Source organism: Anthonomus grandis, chromosome 6, assembly GCF_022605725.1.
Source record: "Anthonomus grandis grandis chromosome 6, icAntGran1.3, whole genome shotgun sequence".
Lineage (NCBI taxonomy): Eukaryota > Metazoa > Arthropoda > Insecta > Coleoptera > Curculionidae > Anthonomus > Anthonomus grandis.
In genome coordinates, this window is record NC_065551.1 from 15,074,751 (window position 1) to 15,098,824 (window position 24,074).

The 24,074-nt window shown below is 34.2% G+C and overlaps 1 protein-coding gene across 3 annotated transcripts; it reads right to left on the reverse strand.

The window, feature by feature from the left end:
- Positions 1-1,904: 1,904 nt before the first annotated feature.
- LOC126737789 (uncharacterized) lies at positions 1,905-21,333 on the reverse strand. 3 transcript variants are annotated; one of them, XM_050442836.1, is made up of 5 exons: positions 21,184-21,333; positions 20,898-21,126; positions 20,646-20,841; positions 13,019-13,267; positions 1,905-3,659 (listed from the first exon to the last, which is right to left on the reverse strand). In XM_050442836.1, exons 2-5 carry the CDS (start codon positions 21,093-21,095, stop codon positions 3,409-3,411), a joined length of 894 nt encoding a protein of 297 aa, XP_050298793.1. In that variant the 5' UTR covers positions 21,096-21,126; positions 21,184-21,333; the 3' UTR covers positions 1,905-3,408. The 3 variants fall into 3 exon arrangements, with proteins under 3 accessions (XP_050298793.1, XP_050298794.1, XP_050298795.1); XM_050442837.1 differs by having other exon boundaries at positions 3,512-3,659; positions 12,971-13,267; XM_050442838.1 differs by having other exon boundaries at positions 3,519-3,659; positions 12,957-13,267.
- Between the last annotated feature and the right edge of the window lie 2,741 nt (positions 21,334-24,074).

Here is a 24,074-nt window from a genome sequence, read left to right on the forward strand (position 1 = left end):
AAAAAAAATAGATGAATATCATTTACTTATGATATAAGAATTAACAAAAAAGTCGTAATATTTTTTTTTTATTTAGTAACTATTCTAGTTTTACATAAATACCAATAATCTTATGTAGGGTGTTTCAGAACTATGGGGTCAAACTTCTAGGGGTTGTTCAGTGCAACAGTAAAATCCATTTGAGTATAGGAACCCATGTCCGGAAATGTGTCACTACGCCACTACGGCCTTAAGACGCGCTTAAATTTAAAACAAAAAATATAAATTACCTAAATAGGATCTGATGCATTTATTTTTACCTTTTGTATATGATAGCATCACAACAATTGTTCAAAATGTCTTCCTCCAACCTCACCGATTTAAACGCCGCACATGATTTCGGCGGACTACACTATTTTTTATTCTCGTTTTATTTTTACACAAATTTTGATTCTCGTTTTGAATGATTTCAAATGCTGCTGTTATTCGTCCAATTAAGTCTAGCTCTGATTCTACTGGAGTTTCGTAGACTAAAGACTTTACATGTCCCCCATAAGAAAAAATCGAGCGACGTTAATCGGGTGACCTAGGAGGCCAAGAAACTGCTCCACCTCTGGCAATCCAACGGTGCCCAAATCGCTGAGCCAAATACTCGCGTACTTGTACAGCAAAGTGAGCCGGCGCTCCATCATGCTAAAACCAAATTTGCTGTCTAACATTTAGTGGAATACTTTCAAGGAGTTCTGGGAGAACTTCCTCCAAGAAACGCAGATAAATAGGTCCTGTTAACCGTTCCGGTAGAAGGTATGGCCCAATTAAATAATCATCAACAATGCCTGCCCATACGTTGACAGACCAACGATTCTGATGTTTCCTTGGAAAAATTGCATAAGGATTTTCTTCGTCCCAAACATGGCTATTCCTACTATTAAAAATACCGTCTCTTGTGAAAGAGGCCTTATCGGTCCACAAAACATATCGTAAAAAATTTGGTTAAGCAACGATGTGATGCAACGATCCAGAAGCCATCTACAAAATTGAACTCTAGGATGATAATCGGCTGCAGTCATACCTTGAACTTTCTGGAAGTGGTAAGGATGGAGTTGTTGTTCGTGTAGTACCCGCAAGACAGAAGCGTTACTCGTATTCATATTCTTAGCGACGTCACGTATGCTATTCGATGGTTCATCGGCAACTCGCTGAAGCACCTCTTCTTCAAATTCGACCGTTCTTAGGGTTCGAGCAACACCAGTATCATGCATTCAGGATTGAGAATTGACATTCATAAGCGTTGATTTTAAACAATTGTTGTTATGGTATCATGTACAAAAAGTAAAAATAAATGCAGCAGATCCTATTTAGATACTTAATGTTTTTTATAAATTTTAACGCGTCTTAGGGCCGTAGTGGCGTAGTGATGCATTTCCGGACATGGGTTCCTATACTCAAATGGATTCTTCTGTTGCACTGAACAACCCCCAGAAGTTTGATACCATAGTCCTAAAACACCCTGTATTAAATTTTATCTAGGATTGCATTGCTAAAAATCTAGTAAATTTAAGTCATTTACATATTATGAAAACCTAAAAGTGCGATTATTTCGAAAATGGTTGCTCCTATCGACCGATACCTTATTAAAGGTATACATTTTTTATGTAATATTAAAAGAGGAAATTATTTTGTTACTTTTCAAACCAATATACGGAGCTGCAAAAAAGGTAGGGGATTTAAAAAAGTAACGCAACAACCGCCCTCTACCGAAAACGCGAAAACTGTATACGAAATTTGATTTTTCTTTTTAAAAGACTCGTATGTTCTAAATTTCATGTCAGTATGTCACTTGGTTCAGGACCTATGACAAAAAAAACGATAAATCAAATAACTTTGACACCCTGTATTTCAGTTACTATTAAAGTTAGAATAAGGCAAGTTGACCTCGAATCACATTATTTTGACGTAAGGGATCTACTGTTGTTCTATGTCCCATTACTTTCGGGACACCCTCTATATTGAGTATAGCTGAAAGCCATTTGTGTAGTACAGAATCAAAGACTATCTTGTAATTTACATAGGCTGCAAAGAGATTTCTCTTCTTGTTATGTACCTTATACTGTCGTTTGTAGACAGAATGAATTATGAGTTGTTCGTTTCAGCCCATATCAACTTTTCTAATGGGACGCGATAATGTCAGCAACTCGCAGTGTTGATAAATGTGTCTAGTGAGATATGTTGTGATTATTTATAGAGTGTGGAAAGACATGTGATTTGTCTATACTTTGATGAATCTTCGGTATTATTATGATCCTTTGGTATAAGAGATGTTGATCCCTGGGAGGAACCAAGGCATTTTCTGTGTCATTTGTTAACTTTTCGTATGTGTCGCAGTTTTTTTTAACTAGAAATTTTGGACGCCATCTGTTCTCCGGTTATGAAGTTCTTGAATAACTCTGGAGACTTTTTAGGCAGTGAATGGTTTACATTCAATCTAGCTGTATCCTCGAGCAGTAAGCCTTTCTGCGTTCACTAAGCTAGCATTCTCGTTGTTAACTATTGGCATTGAGAGTTGACTTCCCCAAAACTCTTTAATTTACCCTTGGCTTGGGTGTGATTTGATCCCTTGTTTCAACTCTTCAGCATTTGATAGAAAGTCGTTACCGTCTGCTCGGAAAGCTTGTTTTCGTATTTTCGGGCTTTACTTGCTTCTAAGAAGTATCTTAGGCTCGTAGACTCAAACTAACAGGGAAGGAATTAGTTATGCATAGTCAAAATAAATTGTAAGTTAATTTAAATTTTTTTGTAAGTTCAAAGTTAATTTAAAAATTTATGTAAGACAAAGAGGGATATGTTTTGGAAAATGTTTAGCCTATTTTTATCAGAGACACTTTATAGCCATTTCAGGGCCGTATTTAATATTCGAGTTTTAGTGGAAGTGTTATTATTTGAAAATATAACTAAAAAGGTGAAATGTCCTTATGTCCTTGAATTTGTAACACCCTGTATATGTGCCTTTCTTAATAAATTCATATTTAATTATATAATTAATTTACTTACATAAGTATTTAATTAGTATTTCGAAAATATATTTAATAAATAAATTTTAGGAAAATATATATTGATTTAGATATTAAAATTTATTCGTTGAAGGGCTTCTTTACTTAAGACTTTCTTGTGCCAAAAAGGCCTCTTTCATTATCCTTAAAAATATATATATATGTATAGAAGCTGTTAATATCAAAAAAAATCCTTATTTATATATAAAAAAATAAAAAATTGATTGTGAAGCAGACTAAATTCGTTCAATTTTCCATAAAAGGGGTTTTAATACCTGAGACATTGTATATGTTTCATATATGGGACGCAGCAAGACCCACTAAACAGACATGAAAAATGTTAGTGGGTAAAAGTTATAGCTGCCCCAAAACCCGCCCTTTAATGCCTATGCACTACAAGCCTGGAATGATGAACTCTCCTTTCTGGTGAACAATCTTCTCCCCCCACCAAACTGCCTCTCCTCCAACCATTTTCATCTGGAACTAATGATAACTTCCTACCTGCCTCGTTGACTAATATCGACATTCTTCTATTAGAGTTTCGGGATATTACCCCACCTCCCAAGTTGTCATTGGTAGGAAAGGAGGCTGGAAAAGAGCATCTACGGCGTAACGTGTATGGCTTTATACCTAAAATTTTCTTCTATATACGTGTAGATATATAAAGCTTATAAAGTGACCACCTAAAGTTTCGCATAAATTCGATAAAAATTAGAGACATGATTTTTTGAGAAAACGCTCGGACCCGTCGAATTTTATTTTAGGTTGCGCATTATTTCACATACATTTGTGTATACAGGGTGGAACAAAAAAAAGATATGAACAAAAACAAAACTCGTAACACAAACTGACGGTTATTATTGCAAATGCATCATTTGCTCGCAAAACTGGTTTCTTCGATCAGGATCGTCCTCATTAATTGTATTAGTCTAATTTTATAAGGGTGGTATTGATTTGCTTTTAAGATGCGTCTTACTGATGTTCCGGCTATATTATTATCAATTGAAATTTGTGAAGTTGCATTGTTTGGATTTTCTTCCACGGAAAGCAGAACGTTTAATTTTGTTTCATCAGAAATTTTTGGACGATCTTGGCAAATCCCTAACATGACCTGAAGTTATGAATTTGTGCTCTATTCTACTAACTGTTGTTTCAGAAATCAGATGGTTTGGGTATTTGGCATTAAACAGTTCACTTACTTCTTTTTGCGTGCGCACTCGATCCCCGTACCCTAGCATCATCAAAATTTCAATTCGTTGGGTTTCCGTTAAATTAGCCATAATTAATTCTGATAAAAACTATTCATTGAAACCAACTGACAGTGACATTCGAAAATGGAGATTCTTTACAAGTGCAACCATGGAAATAGAAATAATTGGCAGTGTTTATAACATTATTTTTATCTTCGATTTTACCTTAATTTGTAAGTAGACGTACTTATTTGTTTTCTTGTTATTTAAATGTAAATATTTCGGAAACAGTTGAGTTTTGAGATAAGGTGTATTATACGAAACTTGCTTGGAATTTTGCTTATATTTCATAAATGCAATAAAAAATATAGCATTCCATTTAAAAAAATGACCGATGACGTCATATCTTTTTTTTGTTCCACCCTGTATACAAAAATTTATGTGAATATAATAATAATTAATAAAATAAAAATCGACGGGTCCTAGCGTTTTTTCAAAAAATCATGTCTCTAATTTTTATCGAATTTATGCGGAACTTTAGGCGGTCACTGTATATTTATATCCAGGGTGTCAATTTGAAAACTTCCCACCTTTACCACTTCCATATCTTTCTTGCAGTTAAAAATATGAAAAATCGGAAATACACATTAAATTAAATTTTTCAGCCTTCTTGTTTCAATCTCCTAGGAGGAGTAGATGTCATCCTTATAATCCTAAATGAGAATGGGTTCGGGTGGCACATGGTTTTAAAGGGTGTCTAATCCTTTTTTCAGTGGTGTCATATTTTGTGGCTTTTTGTCTAGAGATTTTCGAATATCGTGCTTTAAACTAGCAGAAATAATAAACTTGCCTGCATTGAGATTTTGGTTTTAAGGTCAGTGTTTGTACAAAAACTAGTACATTGAGGCTCTTTGTATTACAAATGCTTAGAAGAATAAGCTCCACTCTAAAAATCGTTGAATAGCAGGAGGAAAATCTAGTTTAAAGAATTGAGTTTCTATGCAGGGTACTACTATAATAGTATACTACTATACTACTATACTACTATAACATTTATAAGGTTTTTATAGTAGTATACACTAAGTATACTACTATAAAAACCGCCAAACTTTAAAAGAGGTGATTATACAAGTCATTTGTAACAAAAAAGTCGTATAACATTTTTTCGAAAAGTTGTTAGTTCTTCTGGTATTTAAATTTTTTTTAATTTTATCAAATTTCTTTGTTTTTTTTTTCATATAAACAAGAATATTTCCGTTGTTCTTACCACCACATAAAATTTAGATATACCATCTGAAAGAGAATTAAATTTTCTATAAGGCGGGTATATTTAGATTTTTGAGTAATTTTTCATACCGGGAGTTATCTTATCAGAAGTTAAATGTAACATTTGGGAAATGTGCAAAATTAGTGGTATCTTCTTCGTTGTCGTTTTTCTAAAATTTGGTAAATAGGGACATGCTTTTTTTTCAGCAAAAACTACTGCATTTAATATGCTTTCCAATGATATACTTACTTTTATGATAGCTATTGGTTTTCACAGCAATATCATGGACAAAAGAACAAAACCACAAAAATTGAAAATTTTCAAATTTTATATTTCTTGATCTTTTGAGCACCAATGCGGTTAGTACTTGTAGATCTATCTTCCCTAACACAACAACTCCACAAATTTCCATTAGAGAAGCCGTAAACAAATAAAATATTATCGCGATATTTTATTTGTTTTTTTATTTGTTTAAAGCATGTTTCTTAAAGAAAACATGCTTTTTTTCTTTAAGAAAAAAAGCATGTTTTCCTTCTTTTGTAAATGGCAATGAATCCGCAAAAGAAGGAAATTTACAAACCATGTATTACTTGATTTTAAAACAAAAGCATAGATATTTACAATTTGACAAGAACTGTCATTAAGTTTTCACTTCAACTTAAAGTAGTTTGATTAATAATTATTAAAGATATATAATTAAAGATAAGTAATTTGATTTAAGGTCGGGGCACACATATCCGTACCGAGACCGCACCGTGCCCGCAGCGTAGCTCGGCCGTGTCTCGGTGCGTTATCTCCCAAAACACACATCTCCGACACACGGCCGCATCCCGCATCGCATTGGACGGTCATGACGCACTTTAAAGTATTCAGTTTGGATCGAAACTTAATTGGGTTGGTACATTAAATTTATTTCAAAGAAAAATGTTCTCGAAATTTGGTAATGATCAACAAATACAGCATTCGCAATACGAGAACAACTAAGAGATTTCTTTAGTTCTGTAGAGGGCAGCGTAGATTGGCAGGAAAATACAGCCCTGACAATTTAAATAATTTAATTAATGGGTCATATTTGCCATTTTTTTTAGATGTTGCATCTTTTTCGCTAAAATGTAGTAAATAAAATCTAAATCGTATCAAATTCATGTTTTTTTACTAGTTATTTGGTTTCTTCGCCGTAAAAAAATAATTTCTAAGACGAAAATCCCAAACAACTAAAGTATAATCTAGTGGTAAAAATATTAGTAATTAACCTTTTCTTATGTAAATTTAAAAACTAAATAAAAACCTAGTATATTAAGTAATTGGAATTTGCGTATACAACTATCGTTATGAGTTATTTAAGTAAAAATCAAATTAAAATTTTTGAATAAAAACTTTAACTTGAAGAAGTTTTATTTTGAAAAATTAATTAATATTTTTTTATGCATATAGAAGTACCAACCTTAGTTAATTTTAGTACTAAATAGTACTATATTTCATTGTCTCCGGAATTACGTATATGTTCCAAATTTCACCAAAATCGGACAACTAGAAGTTGGTCAAATTTGAGTTTCAAGATTTGCACCGAACATACATAGTTAGTTACATATGTACATACATACATACATTGCAAGTTAAATAAAAGCTTTTCAAAAAGCTGCATGTCTCCTATCCTAAAATATGAATTAGAACATTTTCTAGGTCATTTTTTACACCTGATCTTACACACCACTTCAAATATCAACCTCAATCTTCGTTTGGTTTTTGTAAAATGGGCTGTAATGCATTTTAGAAAAAAGAATCAATTTCACGGTGTATAAAATAATTACAACTGGAACAAACTATAATAGCCGCTTACTAAAACAAATTCGCTCATCTAGACAACCGGATGTTGCCAAAATCTACCTAATATACTACAAATTATTTAACAATTTTTCGAATTAAATTTATTAAAAATATGTTTTATAAATTTGGACCCACTTTTTTTGTTCAATTCCAAAGAAATTTTCTTCCACACTCTGTCTTTATAATCTGTATTCCTATATTTTTCATTTTTTTAATCATACAGTGATAGAAACTTCCTTACTTCCTCTATTAACCTTTCAATTTCCATTTTAAATAGCTAAATTTTATTGCTCGTTCGAGACCGTACAACGCACCGTCACCGTTGAAAATTAAACAAAACTATTCTAGCTCGTTGCGGACTCAGTGCGGAGTCGGCGCACGGGCACGGTGCGGTCATGTTAAGACTACTTCATATGATTACGAACGACAATTCACAACCGAGACACGGCCGTGCTACGGTGCGTGCTCGGTGCGGACTCGTTGCGGGCATGTGTATCCGAACCATAAAACGTGCTTAAAAAAATAATGCCTAGTTTCACAAACATTGAATATCGGGACATCTTATTTATTTACAATGTCGCAAATGGAAACTCGCGGGAGGCAGCAAGGGAGTATGCGCTTCGTTTACCTAATAGAGGGCAACCCCATAGAAGTACATTTGCAAAAGCGTTCAGACGCTGTGGGGAAACTGATTCCTTTCTTCGAAGTTTGCGGATTAGAGAAGATGGTTAAAATGGACGCTGGAAACAAGAACCTGCTTTTATGAAAGCTGTTACAGAAGTTAGATCTAGAAGTACTCGCCGCATTGGTGCTGCTTTTAAGGATTCACCATTCCACTGTTCATTCAGTTCACTTGTTCATTCAATTCACTTGTAACTTCATAGAGTTCTTAAAAAAAATAATTTGCATCCGTTTCATTTGAAAAAATCCAGGATTTATTGCCAGTGGATGGTGAGGTGAGGCTTCAATTCTGTAGGTGGTACTTGAATAAGTTGCAAGAGTGGGGAACAGATCAAATATTTTGGACAGATGAAGCAACATTTACAAGAGCCGGAATAATGAATTTAAGAAGTAACCATATATGGCATACAGAAAACCCTCATGCGACTGTTGTTTCCCATTTTCAGCATGAGATAAGGGTCAACGTATGGATAGGATTAATGAGAGGTCGCCTTTTCGGGCCTGTAATACTTCCTGATCGACTCAATTCCAATGAGTTTTCTAATTTATGAAATAATGACCTTGTTGACTTTCTGGAAGAAATCCCCTTAGCCGCTAGACAGGAACTTTGGTTTCAAATGGACGAATGTCCGGTAAGATGGCCGCCCAGAAGCCCTGACCTTATACGCACTTGACTTTTATGTCTAGGGCACATTAAAATCTAATGTTTATAGTATTAACATTAATACTATAATTTGAAAAGTGTGGGTTGCAACGAAATGCGACAAAACGCGTTGAACTTGAACGGGTTGTTGATAGTGTCAGAAGAAGATGCATCAAATGTATTGAACAAGAGGGAAGACATTTTGAACAATTGTTATAATTTTAGGTTTGTTTAATGAAATTCCGATTTTTTAATTTTGATCAATCAATAAAATTTGAAAAATTTCAATTTTTGTGGTTTTCTTTCTTTTGCCCATGATATTGCTGTGAAAACAAATAGCTATTACAAAAGGAAGTTTGTCATTGGAAACCCTATTAAATGCAGTAGTTTTTGCTGGAAAAAAACATCCCTATTTACCAAATTTTAGAAAAACGACAACGAAGAAGATACCATTAATTTTGCACAATTTCCAAATGTTACATTTAACTTCTGATAACACCCGACATAAAAAATTACTCAAAAACTTAAATATACCCATCTAATAGCAACTTTAATTCTCTTTCAGATGGTATATCTAAATTTTATGTGGTGGTGAGAATAACGGAGATATTCTTGTTTATATAAAAAAAAACAAAGAAATTTGATAAAGGTTTTAAAGCATCTGTACGACTGTTTCATCGTATAGAGCTAAGAGGTTTCAAAATCAAACTAGGTAGGTGGCATGATTATATTGCCTAAGGATTCAGGTCAAGGACCAGGATCAAGGAGCAAAAATTGCGCACATATTAAAATTTAATGAATATTTCTAGTCTCCCGATTTAACCTGCCTTGATTTGTATCTCTGGAGAAGAATTAAGGATATAGCCTTTGCATCAAGGCCAACTTCCCGCGAGGAAATGGAGACTGCTGTTCTTTCTACTCATTTTAACACCTGGGTCGCATGAGAATAAATTTGATCCAATTAAAAAACATTGCAACCTATGTACTTATAGTTATATCGATTTTCAATAAAGTCAGTCAAATATCGCTTAAACCCAGAAAAACCCTTATCAATTGTATCATAATGACAATTAAACTCGTTTCCCAGCATATGAAACCTATTAATAGGAAAATATTTACCATAATTCGTATGGTGTTGTTTAATTAAAAATAGTGGCATCTCTCTAAGATATCTGGTATTGCATTTAAAATTTACAAGTCTTAATAATTCAGGACAATTAATACTACCATTAAGAAGTTTATAGAAAAAAGGTAAATCATATCTGGTCCTATAATTCTCAAGTGAAATTAAATTTAGCCTCTACCTAACGTCCGTTATAGATAAATTTGGCAAATTTAGCCTCCAAATATAGGTTCTGAGAAACCTATTTTGAACTCTTTCAAAGCTATTTGAATGTGGTTTAAATATTAGGGGGACCATACTACAGAAGAGAAAGATAAAATACTGCGAACAAGAGTAAAAAATAGAGGACCCCAAATAGAAATATAGGAACTAATATTACATTGTATTTATATACAATTGTAAAGACCTCACGGTTAAAACTTGCAAAAGTTTGTACATATCACTTGTTGTCTGTCAATCATTTGGACTTGTTGGACTGCCAATCATTTGTTGGAGAATGGATCAATGATTTGGTCTCCTCTTTACATGAGTAATTGTATGGCACTGGAGAGAGTTGAAAATAAATTTTTACGATTCTGCTTTTATAAACTTCACATTCCAGTTCGTAATGACCATTGTTATGATGAAGCAAGAACTGGCTGAATATGCGAAGTTTACTTATGAGACGCACTGAGAACGATTTAGTGTTTATTTATAAACTTTTGAATGGCCTTATGATTCGTCCCGAACTACTTAATAAAATTTCATTTAATATTCCACACCGTAATCTGAGGGTAAATCTAATAAAACTATGCCATGCACTCGCCTGTCGAAAGAACCCCAAAGCTAGTAAACTCTACTGGAATTGAAGTTTTGGGAATTTCCTTATTGCATTTTAGGAGTCTTATTAGAAATTTGTAGGATTTTGTTTTTTGAAATAATTTTGATGAATAATAATTTGAAGTACATTTGATCATTGTCATTGATAATAACATATTTTGTTTTTTCTTAGCTAATTAGTAATTTTGCATTGTCAATTAATTAGACTTTGAGAGATTATTATTACTACTTGTAAAATAGTTTAATTATCATTTTTATTAGGATTAAGTCTGATAATTATTTTTAATTAATAATTAGTGCTTAGGTAGTCTAGCTTTTATTTCTTTTTCAGAAATATATATATTTTTTGTAATGGGGTTGATCCCGTGTATTGATTAATTAAATAAATATATTAAAGTGACTTAATAAGTTAGAGGATGCGTTTGATCCTTTTGGAGCAACATGAATGTTATGATGATATACATTTTTTTATGATTTATATGATGAGTTGATGGAGACTACGCGTATTGATTCGTTTTCAACCGGTGCAGTGCACAGGCACCTGCACAGAGGCGTCGCAGAGTGATTGGCGGCAGTTAAAATTAAAAAGAATTAAGAAGTGGGGCTTCCCTATGTATATTTTCTAAAAATAAAGCATTTCACGTAAAGTTACCAGAATCCCAAGGGGCTACGCGACTGCGTTGAAGTAGAGCCAGTCCTTTTCATGCCTGTTCTGCTACTGTCCACAAGAAGTGGATGAGCTGTGCAGCAAATTATCTCAAAACCTCATATTGAGCTCCTTCATCACTCGTAGATTTTTTTTTAAATCTCACCGAACGAGTTTCGGAGAACTTAAAACTATACTAAATCCATCTGTGTTCACGATTGCGATTTCTTTAATTAGAATCCAATGGCGGTTTTCATGCTCACATTCCAACCTCTCTATAAATGAAAATAATTTCAATTCTTTTTTGAAGGGCTTCTCACACTTTATGCACTTAATAAAAGTTATCCAAATGGTGATATGATTATCTATACCGGATGTTACAAAATTCAGTGCAAATATTTTAAGATCGTATTGTTGGAGTCAAAATAAGACTTCTTTTCCCTATAAACATGTGTCCTAAAATGCTCCTTCTCAGAGCTATAGCTGGCGCAAATTGCTTGAAGAAAAACGATTATTTAGAACACTTAGTATAGTATATACGTAAAATATTGTGAAAATTTGCAAGTCGGCTTTTTTTGGTTTTTTTTAGTGCTTTTGATATTTTCTGTCTCAAAAATGGTGTAAACCCAGATTCAGGGGGATTTACTCCTATGATATATAGCCCATACCTTAGGTTTCTGAGAAGAATTTTGAAAATCTAGAACACCATCTAGTTTTTCTAGTAGAAAAAATCAAAAAGTATTGTTTAGCGCGTTTTTCGATAAAATTAATTTGTTTTGACAAAAATTAAAGCAGTCACGGCCCACTTCGTATTTTCTTATTTGATAGTTTAATCGGGCTTAATAATGCTCCTCTTTCGCTTACCAGTGATTTTTTCAAAAACGGCCTAATTGTATCGAAAAAATGCAAGAAACCAAAATTCAATCGAAATTTTTCATGGTTAACTAGACGGTGTTGCTACATTTTCAATTTTCTTATCGGAAACAAAAGATAGGGGCCATCATAAGGGTAAACCCTTCTGAATCCTCTACTAAAATTGTATTTATATTATTTTTGGGACGGAAAATGAAAAGAGCACACAAAAAACTGGGACTTTCAAAATTTCAGGAGATTTGACGCATAACTGTAGTCACAGTTGTAAATAATCGATTTTCATCAATCAATTTGCGCGGGCTGTAGCTCCGAGGAAAAGCATTTTAGAACCCATGTTTATAGGAAAAAAAAGTCTTATTTTGACTCCAATAATACGCTCTGAAAATATGTGCACCGAATTTTATAACACCCTGTACTATGACCTATCACAATAGTTTTTGTGTAAACACTAACCGAAAACTAAAATCTCAATGCAAACAAGTTTAATTATTCCTGCAACTTTGAAACGCGATTATTCGAAAACCTCTAGGCAAAAAGCAACAAGGTAGGATACCACTAAAAAGAATTGAACACTCTTTAAAACGATATGCCACTTCGATCCTATTCCCGTTTAATATACTGAAGGCGAAACCTACCCCTCTTAGGAGGTTGAAACAAGCAGATTTAAGATTCATTTAAGGTCCCCCTTGCAATTAAAATAAACATGTTCTTCTGATTTTTGATACTTTTAACTGATAGCAAAATATATATATAAATTACGAGGGGCAAGTTGTCAGATTAACATCCGATATTTTCCGACAAATATATTCATTACTACACACAGACATACGAACAAACAGGCAAGAATCACCCACTAACCGCGTCCAAACTACCTTATTATTAGTCAAGTCGCAGTTGTGGGCGGGAGGAATTCCGCCTACCCTGCTGGGAGGAACCGTGACTTCCTGGTTCCTCCGGGTGTTGCTCTAAAACGCTTTCTCTTCGTATTAGCTCCTTACGGTGGTGCTTTAGTACTGTTAGATCGGCGAGGGAACATTTCCTGCTAAGGTTTCCCTTGTTGCCCTTTTTGTCATCGGTGCGGGGGACGATTTTGGCGCGGTAGAACTCCAAAAGGGCGGCGCCTAATGAGGTAAGGAGCAGGGCGGCGATTATGAAGTTTACTATTGTGTCTGAAATAGGTGAGAAATTAATCAGAAGGATCTTTTTATTATTGTCACTATAAGCTGAAGTAGATCCAAATTTTTTTTTATTTTACTTTTAAACTGATATTTATTAATATATTTTTAGCTTAGCATTATACCTAAATTCTAAGTCGAGTTCTTAAGTTATAAATAACTAAAAATTTGATTTTTTTCTGAATATATTTTTAGAAGTATTGAAGCAAACTAGAGTCCATAAAATGAGAGAATATGCCGGTGACGTCAGACTTCGCGCATCTAAGCTGGCTATCGTTAAGCGTAGAAGCGTAGAATTCTAGCAGATGTAAAAGAGAGAGATGCATGTATTCACGGTCAAGTAAACCTAATCAGGGAAATATGGGGCCTCCCCTTTATTGATTTTTTGGTTTAAATTTAAGTTTGTGCGCATTTTACGTCACCGGCATATTCTCTCATTTTATGGACTCTATAGCATGACAAATTTGTTTAAATTTCGCTTAGCATCCTTCATTAGGAGGATGGATCGCCTGCTTAGGGAGGCTGGCGAGGGTGGTCAGCGGTGATGACGAGGTTTCAGGGGTTGGTGCAAAGGGACTTTTAGATCTCTGTCACACTGTCCCCCCCAGCATTACTTTTACTACTAGCATCTTAAGATATCATATCCATCCCGCTTTAAATAACGAATTTAAATAAACTAAAGTAGAGGCAATTTTTAAAATTTTATCGGCAAATCCCTATATTGCACTCCCGCTAAAAAAGTGTCACCACTAAAAAACCATAGTAGTAGGAGTAGTAGTAAGGGTGGGGGAGCTAGAGCTCGGCAAGTAGACCTAAGAAGTCCCTTTTCGCAAACCCCAGGATCACCCACCCCTACGCCTCCACTTCCAATGCGCAGCTTCACTGAGTCGTCCCGCCCTTTAAATAAAGGTTTGCACGTTGTCCAAAAAAGTCACATTTCGTTTTGTAGCAGATTTTGAGAGAATTAGTAGATATATCTCAGGATGATTTACAGAATACTGAAATAGCTTCTCTATTCCTTGACGTATGACGTATAGATAACGGTAAGAATTCAAAATTATCACCTCGAGGCTACACGGACTGTCAAGCATTTGATATGTCATATAAATATAAAATGCGGACATTTTTCATACTTATTTACCTTGCAGAACAAAGAAAATGAGAAATGGTTCCTAAGAAGAAGACGCTGTTGTGGATACCAAAAGACACAGATGTCCTGTTTTTTTAACAGGCCCAATATGTTTAACACTTGGGTTTAGGTTCTTAAGCCTTGAACATCTCTATAAGAAGCAAGTCTATTTGAAATTCTATGTATGTGAATATTATTTTGCGTCTGATTTATTCATTTCTAATTCAATTTTTCCCACTAATTATTTGAAGTGCGTGGTATATGTGGAGCGAAATTCAAATTTGGCGCTATAGTCAAATTTTAAATTACTCGCTATTATGACGGCACAAACCAGTGGCGAAGCGTGAACTTTTTTTTCGGGTAGACAAACAATAAAAATCGTTAATTAGAAAAAATTGTGTATTCAATATTATTCACTTTAATGAAATAGAGAATTAAAGCGCATGAAATATTAACTCAAAGAGAAAAACTATGTAGTGATATAAAAACGAAAAAAATAATTTTTACTAGCATTAAAAGATAGATAGATAAAAATAAATACTACTTACAAAAAAACACAACTAAAATACAAAAGCCAATATCGAACAGTCGTTCATAAATAACCACTAAAATATCCACTAGAAAAACCTTTTCTATACACCCAAAAATAAAAATACTAATGATTAAATTACTATAGCACGCGCCCCCACCAAATGCAGATTCATCAAAACGAAACAAAACTGAAGATGTATTGCGGCCGACCAGATCAAGCGTGTCCATAAACAATAATCCTCAACAGCATAATAAAATAGCTGGTCGATTTCGATAGACAAAAGCCCGAATGTCTTTCCCGCGAGTAAATTTTGCATACGTAATAGGCTGAATGCTGATGCAGCGGGACCTCTGTAGCCTGCTTGATGCGTATTTGGTTCGATTATATGCTCCAAATTTCGGAAGACAAACATCAATGTGTCTTCCTGGGGCTCGTATACATTAATTGGGTGTCAGTCCTGTATTTTTATCTTAATCGGTGCGGCAGGCGGGGCGCGCCTTCGGATTAATCATGTTTAGATACTATATAATATTAGTAAAGATAGCGACTACGTTCTGTGTTAATTTTTTTTAAATTTTAATTCAACAATTACATGAAATAATTACGTGATAAATTAATTACAAATAACTGGATAATTTTGGGTAGACAGTGTCTACCTTGTCTACTCGTACGCTTCGCCACTGGCACAAACCCATTTTCACTTCTAGTTAGTACTTCTCCTCGACATTCAGAGGGCATTCAATCGACGTTCAGTGTTCTATTGTATTTTACATGAGTTTCCTATCTAAGAAGTATTAATCTATGGATATATCTGATAATTATAAATAGTAAAATACTGTTATTATTTTTTGTTTTGTGACAGTTTTTTCAAATAGCATTTTAAGTTGTATCGATTTCCTTAAAAACGTAGGAACCTACATTTAATTTAATATGAAAAACCACTGACCATCTTCCACGGACTCTTTGTAACATTGTTTCTTAAAAGTTATTTAGGAGAGAGGTAAGAAAGATGTTATTTGTGAAAGGCTACCATATTGTAGGAATATTTCCTCCGCCATTTTAGTATAACTTTTCTTTCTTGCTCATACGTGCAATTGGTACTAAATAAGTTTAAGTCTTGCATTAATGACATCCAGGTATTACACGAATTTAATTTATGTCTGTAATATTTTTATGTTTTTTTAAATCAATTTGGCCATCTGTAATGTGTGTAAATTTAATATATTAGTAGGTAGTATTACTTTTTATAATCTTGTAAACAATATCTCTAGGTTTAAGCAATAAAGCCTAATGTGACTTTAAAAATTTTGACTATAAAATTTCTTGGAAACAAAATTTCACATAGAACTTTAAAATTTCACGTAGAACTCAAAAATATAACAATTCTGAAGAGGAGACGTCACCTCAGGCCACAGCCAAAAAGAGATCCAAGGATGAAAAATCATCCATCTCGCGAGCTGCAAAATCGCAGAAATTGGTTCAGCAAATGGAAGACAAAAAGTCATGTGTTATTTGACCCGTTCTTCAAACCATAGAAGTGTAAGAGTCTACTTGTATCAATACTATGCATCTGTAATCTATCTTGTCCTATACATGGCTTATGAAAATGTAAACGGGGCATATAAATTCAAGAATTCATTTACACTCGAATCCAAGTGACTTATTTATTACCTACCACAACCAAATAAATATAACACCTTCCTTCCAACTCAGAGGTAACCAAATGCCAAGGCTGCAGCGGCCGAAATTAGCAGAAGGTTTGCTGGTGGCACCGTCAATATAGGGCTTATACAAGATTCATATAACATTATATCTGATTATATTTATAGAACTGTCTACTGCAATTGTACACTTGATCATGAACACGTGGCAGCATCTGGTTTTTTTTGGCAATTGAATGATTGATGGGAACCAAATCCCAGATTATATTGAGTGCTGAATATGATCCGGAAAAAATATTTTTGTGAAAATGAAAAACCCTAATATCTAGATCAAAAGTTTCAGTTAAATAATTGCCTTATTTTTTTACATTAAGTCCTGATCTTAAGTAGTTTCTTTCAGACGTTTAAGAGAAACAGTAATGGATTTTTATGCCTGGAAATTTTTCAATAAAAACTTCAATGTTTTTCGCCTTTTTTTTTTGGTGTTTTTCTTAGGTCATCTCCACGTATTTCTACAGGCATGTTATGTCTTTTATAAGCGTTTCTAATAATAACTGTCTCAATATCTTGTATTTTATACAAGAGCTCTGGATATTAAAATACGCCGTATACAAGGTCTCAATGTACAAAACACCCAAGTAATTTATAACATGAGCGCAGACAAGAGCTGCGCTTATGATTTACACCGGTATTAAATATCTGCCTTTTACAGAATTTAAGAATGGAGACACTTCCGTGGTTCTAGTCGAATTGGACTTAAAGGGAAGCAGGGGAGAGGTTATTATTGCCTCAGCCTAGATTCCATAGGACACAGACGAATCACCACTTCTGAATATTAAGAGACAAGTGGAATAATATAGACGCCATAAAAAGCCCCTAATCATTAGCTGTGATGCGAATGCCTACAATACATTATGAGGAAGCACGAACATAAGTAAAAGAGGTGGGTTGCTTCTAGAATATCTAAATACTCACTCACTAAGTGTGATAATAATCCAATATTTTAAAATGCCATTAGGAAAAAGGTTCTTGATCTGACCCTCATAACTAACAAATATCTTGATATGATTAGTGATTTGAGGGTCTCTAAAAAGGACCACATGTGGAATTATAACTTGAAGTATAAGAGGATCGATAAAGAGCCAATCGCTCGACAGAAGCCAACAGAGAGAGATAAGATAATTACAAGATCTGCAGTTTAAATGATTCTAAGTGATGATTCTAGTGATCTAGAAACAAATTTTTCATTACATTACCTGACTATTGGCTGCATCAGTAGAGAAACTAATTGACATGATAATACACTCATTTTAAGACAACTGCTCTGTCAAAATAAAATTCTTCGCGAAAAGGGGAATTTGGTGGGACAAAAACCTTGAGAAACAAAGCAGCAAAGCAAGATTGGAATTCAATAAAGCCAAAAGAACGGGAATTTGTATAAAGAACCCCTAACAACCCACATATAACAAAGACTTAACACAGTCCAGAAGAAAATTATGAAAGCTATTCTGTGAAGATCTTAAGATGGGAATCCGATAGGCATACTGAAGGAGGCGAATGGCACCTACACAGATACTTTCAATGGAACATCTTAGCTTTTTCTTAGAACTCACTTTCCTGACTGCAGGTTTGGAGCTTTGGATACTGAGACTCAAATAGCATGACCGCATGTTCAAGAAAGGGTGACCAACCAGGTAGTCAGGAGGATAGTAACCTTTGAGAGAGCGGAATGGGCTATGAACTCTTTCAGACCTTACAAGTCACCGCAGCCAGATGGCATTTTTTCGACACTGGTGTCAAGACGACATGTTATTTATTTTCTATCGAGAGATTGTTAACATCTTCCGATCAAGCATACCATTGGAATATGTTCCAAGGACTTGGAGGGCGATAGGGGTCATATTCATATACAAGGGTGGCAACAAACTTTCGGAATCTCCCAAGGCTTACAGGTTAACTAGTCTATCCTCTTTCATGTTGAAGACGATGGAGAAGCTATTGGACCAGTACCTCAGGATGGAAATTCCTACTATGAGACCGTTACTGGGACTCGCTTATCAGATGGAGAAATCTATTACGGAATTGCGCAAAAGAGTTCAGGATCATTGAATATCAAAAAGGCTTGAGAATTCAATGAATTAGCCCTGTGTGCTTTTATGGACATTGTGGGTGTCTTCGATAACGTGCACTTCTTCGCAATGAGAACAGCACTCTCTAATAGAGGAGCTAATACGGTCATAGTAAGATGGGTCAGCGGAATGCTGAATCAAAGGTCGATTAGGACTTCACTTGGTTTCATCGGGTCTTAGTGTTACTACGGTTAAGGAATGCCCATAGGGCGGCATGCTATCTTCCCTTCTAAGATCTGTATTGGTGGATGACCTGATCAGGCTCCTTAAAGGGAGAGGGCACAAGACCATCGGTTATACGGATTATATCTTCGTAATAATGAGGTGAAACCTCCCAGGGATGGTTGCAGAATGTATGCAAGATGCTCGGAATACGAACGTAAATGGTGCACTCTGCAGGAGCTTTCTATAAATCCATCACCCACCGTGATAAACGAAGATCCCCAGTCTTTGGAGGAGCGGTATTAAGGTCGTCTCTAGGGAGAGGGTGAAATATCTGGATAGAAAACTCACCTCGAATCAGTAGTGCAGAAGGCCACGAGGAATCTTTGGACGACAAGATAACTAACTTGGTAAATCCTGGGACCTGAGCTCCAAAATTATGTATTGGATATATACCCAGATGATACCCATGTGGTATGACGGAGGAAAACCGAGCAGAAGACAGCTATATCGGACTGTGCAGGCTATAAAGACTTCTTGAAAGACTTCTGTCTATGTCTATGCATCCCAGGGGCCATGAACCCAACCCCAACGATTAGCATGGAGGCTCTTTTAAACTTAACACCGCTATCGAGCCATAACAGTCATATCGATGGCTATACAAAAGCAGTCAGCTACGAGGATCCATCTTCAGGAGAGAAAACCTTAAGTCGGGCAACAGATAACCAGTAGGTATCTGTCAATCCTGAGGGATATACTTGATATGTCTCAGGAGAGCGACCACATGGTATACTTTTTCGATAAGAATTAGATGATCTATCTTCCTTAGATATATCCTCTTCCCTACAAGGGAAGAATGGTGCGCAAATCCAAGATGGTTACAGGATGGATAGGAAATGTAGTACATGGATTGATCAAAAACGCTTCTAGGAATTGGAGCAGGAATAGTAGGGCCTAGAGCAAAAATTCATAGTACTGAGCAAGGATGCAACAATTTTTTAAACAAAACGATACGCGATATTAGAGACTGTGGGAAGGAAATGTGAGTTAAGATATTCTGGGATAGCCAATCGGTTCTTAGGACCTAAGCGGCTGCACATACAGGTCTAGACTACGACTAGAATGCTACAATAGGCTCAGTGACCTGGTGGCTCGGAATCACTCTAGTCTGGGTACCAAGCTATGAGGGGATTATTAAATCCATCATATCTTTTAGGTTCAACAAAGATTTGCTTAAACAAGAGATCGAGAAATGGACACTGTTGAGGATGAAGCGACATTGGAATGACATTGATGGGTTGGTTCACTCTTCTCATGTGGAGTACTGGGCCACTGGAAATAAAGGATTTTACACACATATACGCTGACTGAAAAGGATATACTGACGCTTAAACTAAAGGAACTGATCCTGTTCCCGAACGTATTGTTAATAGATAGATCAACTAATAATAAAATACAATATCTATAACATTACATAAAATTTAAAAAGTTGATGCAACTTTTTAAATTTTATATGAAAATTCCAATATATAAATACATTTTTAGATTCCCCGAAATTCCAAGATGTTTGAGAGATAACACGCCATACGTTTGAATTCAGGTTTTTGAGATATGAACAATTGAGAATTATATTATTTTTTAATATATCTCAAGAACTGTTGGAGCTATGTTAAGTGGGACCCAAAAATAATAAATATATATAAATATAAATAAATATATAGGGTAAAAAAAATATCCAGCGTAATACGTTTCTACTTACTCTGAGTATCATTATTGGAATTATTCTTCAATGAATTTTGATAATAAAACTTGGGAATCTTGTGTTTCAATGGATTTAAAACGTCTTCCGGCTTGCAGTTGTACTTTTCGAAAATAAATTGGGTACACAGCATGTTCAGTTGAATATGTTTATCTTCTAAAGGGCACGAAGGCTGTGGTGGAAATGTAACTTTTTCCTTAAAAATAAATAAATAAATCACCAACTTAACTTCTATAAAAGTGTTAAACTTACCTTAAAAGAAACATTTTTCTTTTCATTTTCTGTATTTACTTTGCTATTAAGACTCCCGTTAATATCACTGTAAGTTTCATCCAAATATCCATGATTAGCAGTGCCAATTCTGGCATATATAATCGCCGAAAAGATAAGAGCCGCAATCGCCAATAACGAAAAAACCATTTGGTTCTGTTCGCTGTAATTTTCTGGCATTTTGTGTTAATTTTCGATGTTTTACGGTTCACTGTATTTACATTACAAGATTACCAAAATTTAGAGTCTATTATGAGTTGTCACTTACCGAGTAAAACTGACATACTCCGGACAAAACCCGCCTGGAAAATCGATGGCGCGCATAGCCGTTCAGCAGAGTTTTCTGGATTCAAACGTAAAGGGATTTTGGAGTAAATACTTGCTTGAGTTTTGTTTCGAATATGGATTTCAGTACACACGCAATCGTGCAAAAGATAAGAATAAAATGATGATAAAATGATTGTTTAAACAGTGTCTAGTTTAAGGTGAAATATTTTTATAGCATACGTATATGAAACGCGTCTGTAAAATTTATGCTTTTTTAAATGATCTATATGGTTTAATTTAATAAAATAACTTACTACTTGCAATTTATAATTAGAAATCATATATTTTGTTTGATAAAATGTGAAGGCACCATACACATTTCTGTTTATAGAAAATTTATTATTTTCGGACTTTTGCGTAAAATAAAGCAACATGTGTCAGACCATAATTGAACCTAAAAGTTGGTAAAAGATTATTTAATCAATTTTTCATCGTGATGAAATGGTGAAGGCCCTTGACATATTTTTGCTTGCAAAAAATTAATTTTTTTGAATTCAGTTTAAGAAAATTCATTCTTCTTGATGCTGAAGAATTCATCAAATACTAATATTCGAAGATTACACAGATCGTTTGTTTCTTCCCGTTCCTAATCACCACCAACTTTTTACTGTTTTCCTTTCTCATCGCCTCGTCCTGAAGAAGCCAACAAGCAGAAATACGTGTCGGCAAGTACCATCCTTATTTTCAAAACCCGATTTACGGAACATATCGAATAATGTATCTTTTTCATACAGTTTACTTAAACACAGTTGATGTGATGACATGAAGAATGATAATAATAATAATAATAATAATAATAATAAGACGTTTATTAGCCACCAATACAAAAAAAAGCATAATTACAGAAGGTAATATGATTATATACATGGAATTGAATATTAGAATATTAAACAAAGAGAGCATATTAAAAACAATAGGTTATATAAAGAATTTAGTTAACACAAGTAAGGCAACTAATAAGCCATGCATTCAGACTTCCAGAAAAGAAGGAAACAACTTCCTGGATTCTGTTAAGGCTTATAATAGAAGAAGTGAGAGAAAAAAAAACAATTCTTATAGACCAACTAAAAAAAACAAATAGGTAGGCATATACTTATAAGGGGAAAAAGCAGTAGGGGGAAAAATGGATGAAACGGAATGAAAAAAAAATTTTTTTTCTCCTTTGTTTTCTTCCCTTTTTCTTCTTTTTTTTTAAACAGTTAATTTTTAAATAATAAATGTTAATAGAATATTTTACGTTGCATTCAGTTAGTTAGCATGTGCGTAGTATTTTAATAAAGAAAGGCATTCAAGAAAAATTAAGTTTGATTTAAAAGAAGAAGCTTGGTTTTTAATTTAAAAGTTTTTTCAGTGACAGTAAAATTAATTCCTTTGAACTTATTAATCAAATTTGGTACGACATAAGAAAAGGATCGCTTAAAGAGTTCTTTGCTATGGCAAGGAATTGTTAAAAGATGTTTACGTCTTATATTAAGATTATGCACATCAGTACGATAGGTAAGCTTTTCAAGTAAGTAAGGCGGAGTTTTTGATTTAAGAATTTTGTAAGAAAAACATCAAATATGTAATATTCGTCTATTGTGCATATTTAGCCAACCTGCTTCTTTTAATTTATAAGAAATATGTTGCCGTCTTCTTATACCAAATATAAGTCTTAAGCAAGAGTTTTGAAGTTTTTTAATTCTACCTGAGTCGGAGTTATCGAGACATGGTCCATAAATTGTGTCGCAAAAATTTAACGGTGATAGTACTAAAGCATCACAGAGCAGTTTTTTGATACTTGAGCTTAAAAAATGTCTTTGACGATATATTGTTTTTAAGGCGGAATATCCATTTTTTAGTTTAAGGGTAACATGTTTTTTGAATCTAAGTTTATAGTCCATTACTAGTCCAAGATTTTTTGCAGAAATTGTAAAACCTATTATATTGTTATTAAGGTGTACAGGGTGGCCAAATAAGAATGCGAGGTACTGTATCTGGAAAACTATTCATCGTAGAAGCTTGCGATAAAAAAAATTATTACTAAAATGGCCAAGAGAATGACCTGGAAAATATTTTTAAGTTTCTAAAACAGCCGCTAGGGAGCGCAACTGCAATCTTGAATCTAGAAAACTGATGTTTCTGTAAATTTTGCTGAATTAACCTAACAAAAAAATAGCTGATTATTAAAGTAGAGACTAATCCGAACCTTTTTTATTTGAATAGTTTTGCTGTATCTCTAAAAATAAAGTGGTGGGGGGTGTTCAAAAGTTGGCTTAAAACACACCCTGTATACTAAAAACGCCTTAAAATCTGTGAGCCAGGTATGCCTTTTTTTCCGCCCTAATTGAACTAGTTGCAAGATTTCTGTACTGCTTATAATTTTCCCAATCCTCGCGACTTTTGGTGTTTCTAAATTTACGTAAAGCCGAGTTGCGAAATCTTTGTATAAATCTAATATTAGGAGTAATCCAGGGGCAATATGGTTTAGTTTTACCCTTTACGTTTTTTATAGGAGAATGTAAGTTAACTAATTCTAATAAAGATTGAGTAAAAAAAAACTTTATTATTTAAATCAGCCATATTGTACATATTATGCCAGGGAATCGATTCAATATCAGACTGAAATAAACAAGTGTTGATATTTTGTAAATTTCTATAAGTGAAATTATAAAGTTGAGGGTTAGGTATATCAAAGTTTATATTGCAGTAAATTAGCATATGATCCGATATTTCAATATCCCTTATTCCACAATTCTCCACCGACTCTAAATTTGAGAAAAGTAAATCAATTAAAGACTTAGCGGTGTTGGATATTCTGGTAGGGTCAGTTATAAGCTGTTGCAAACCATA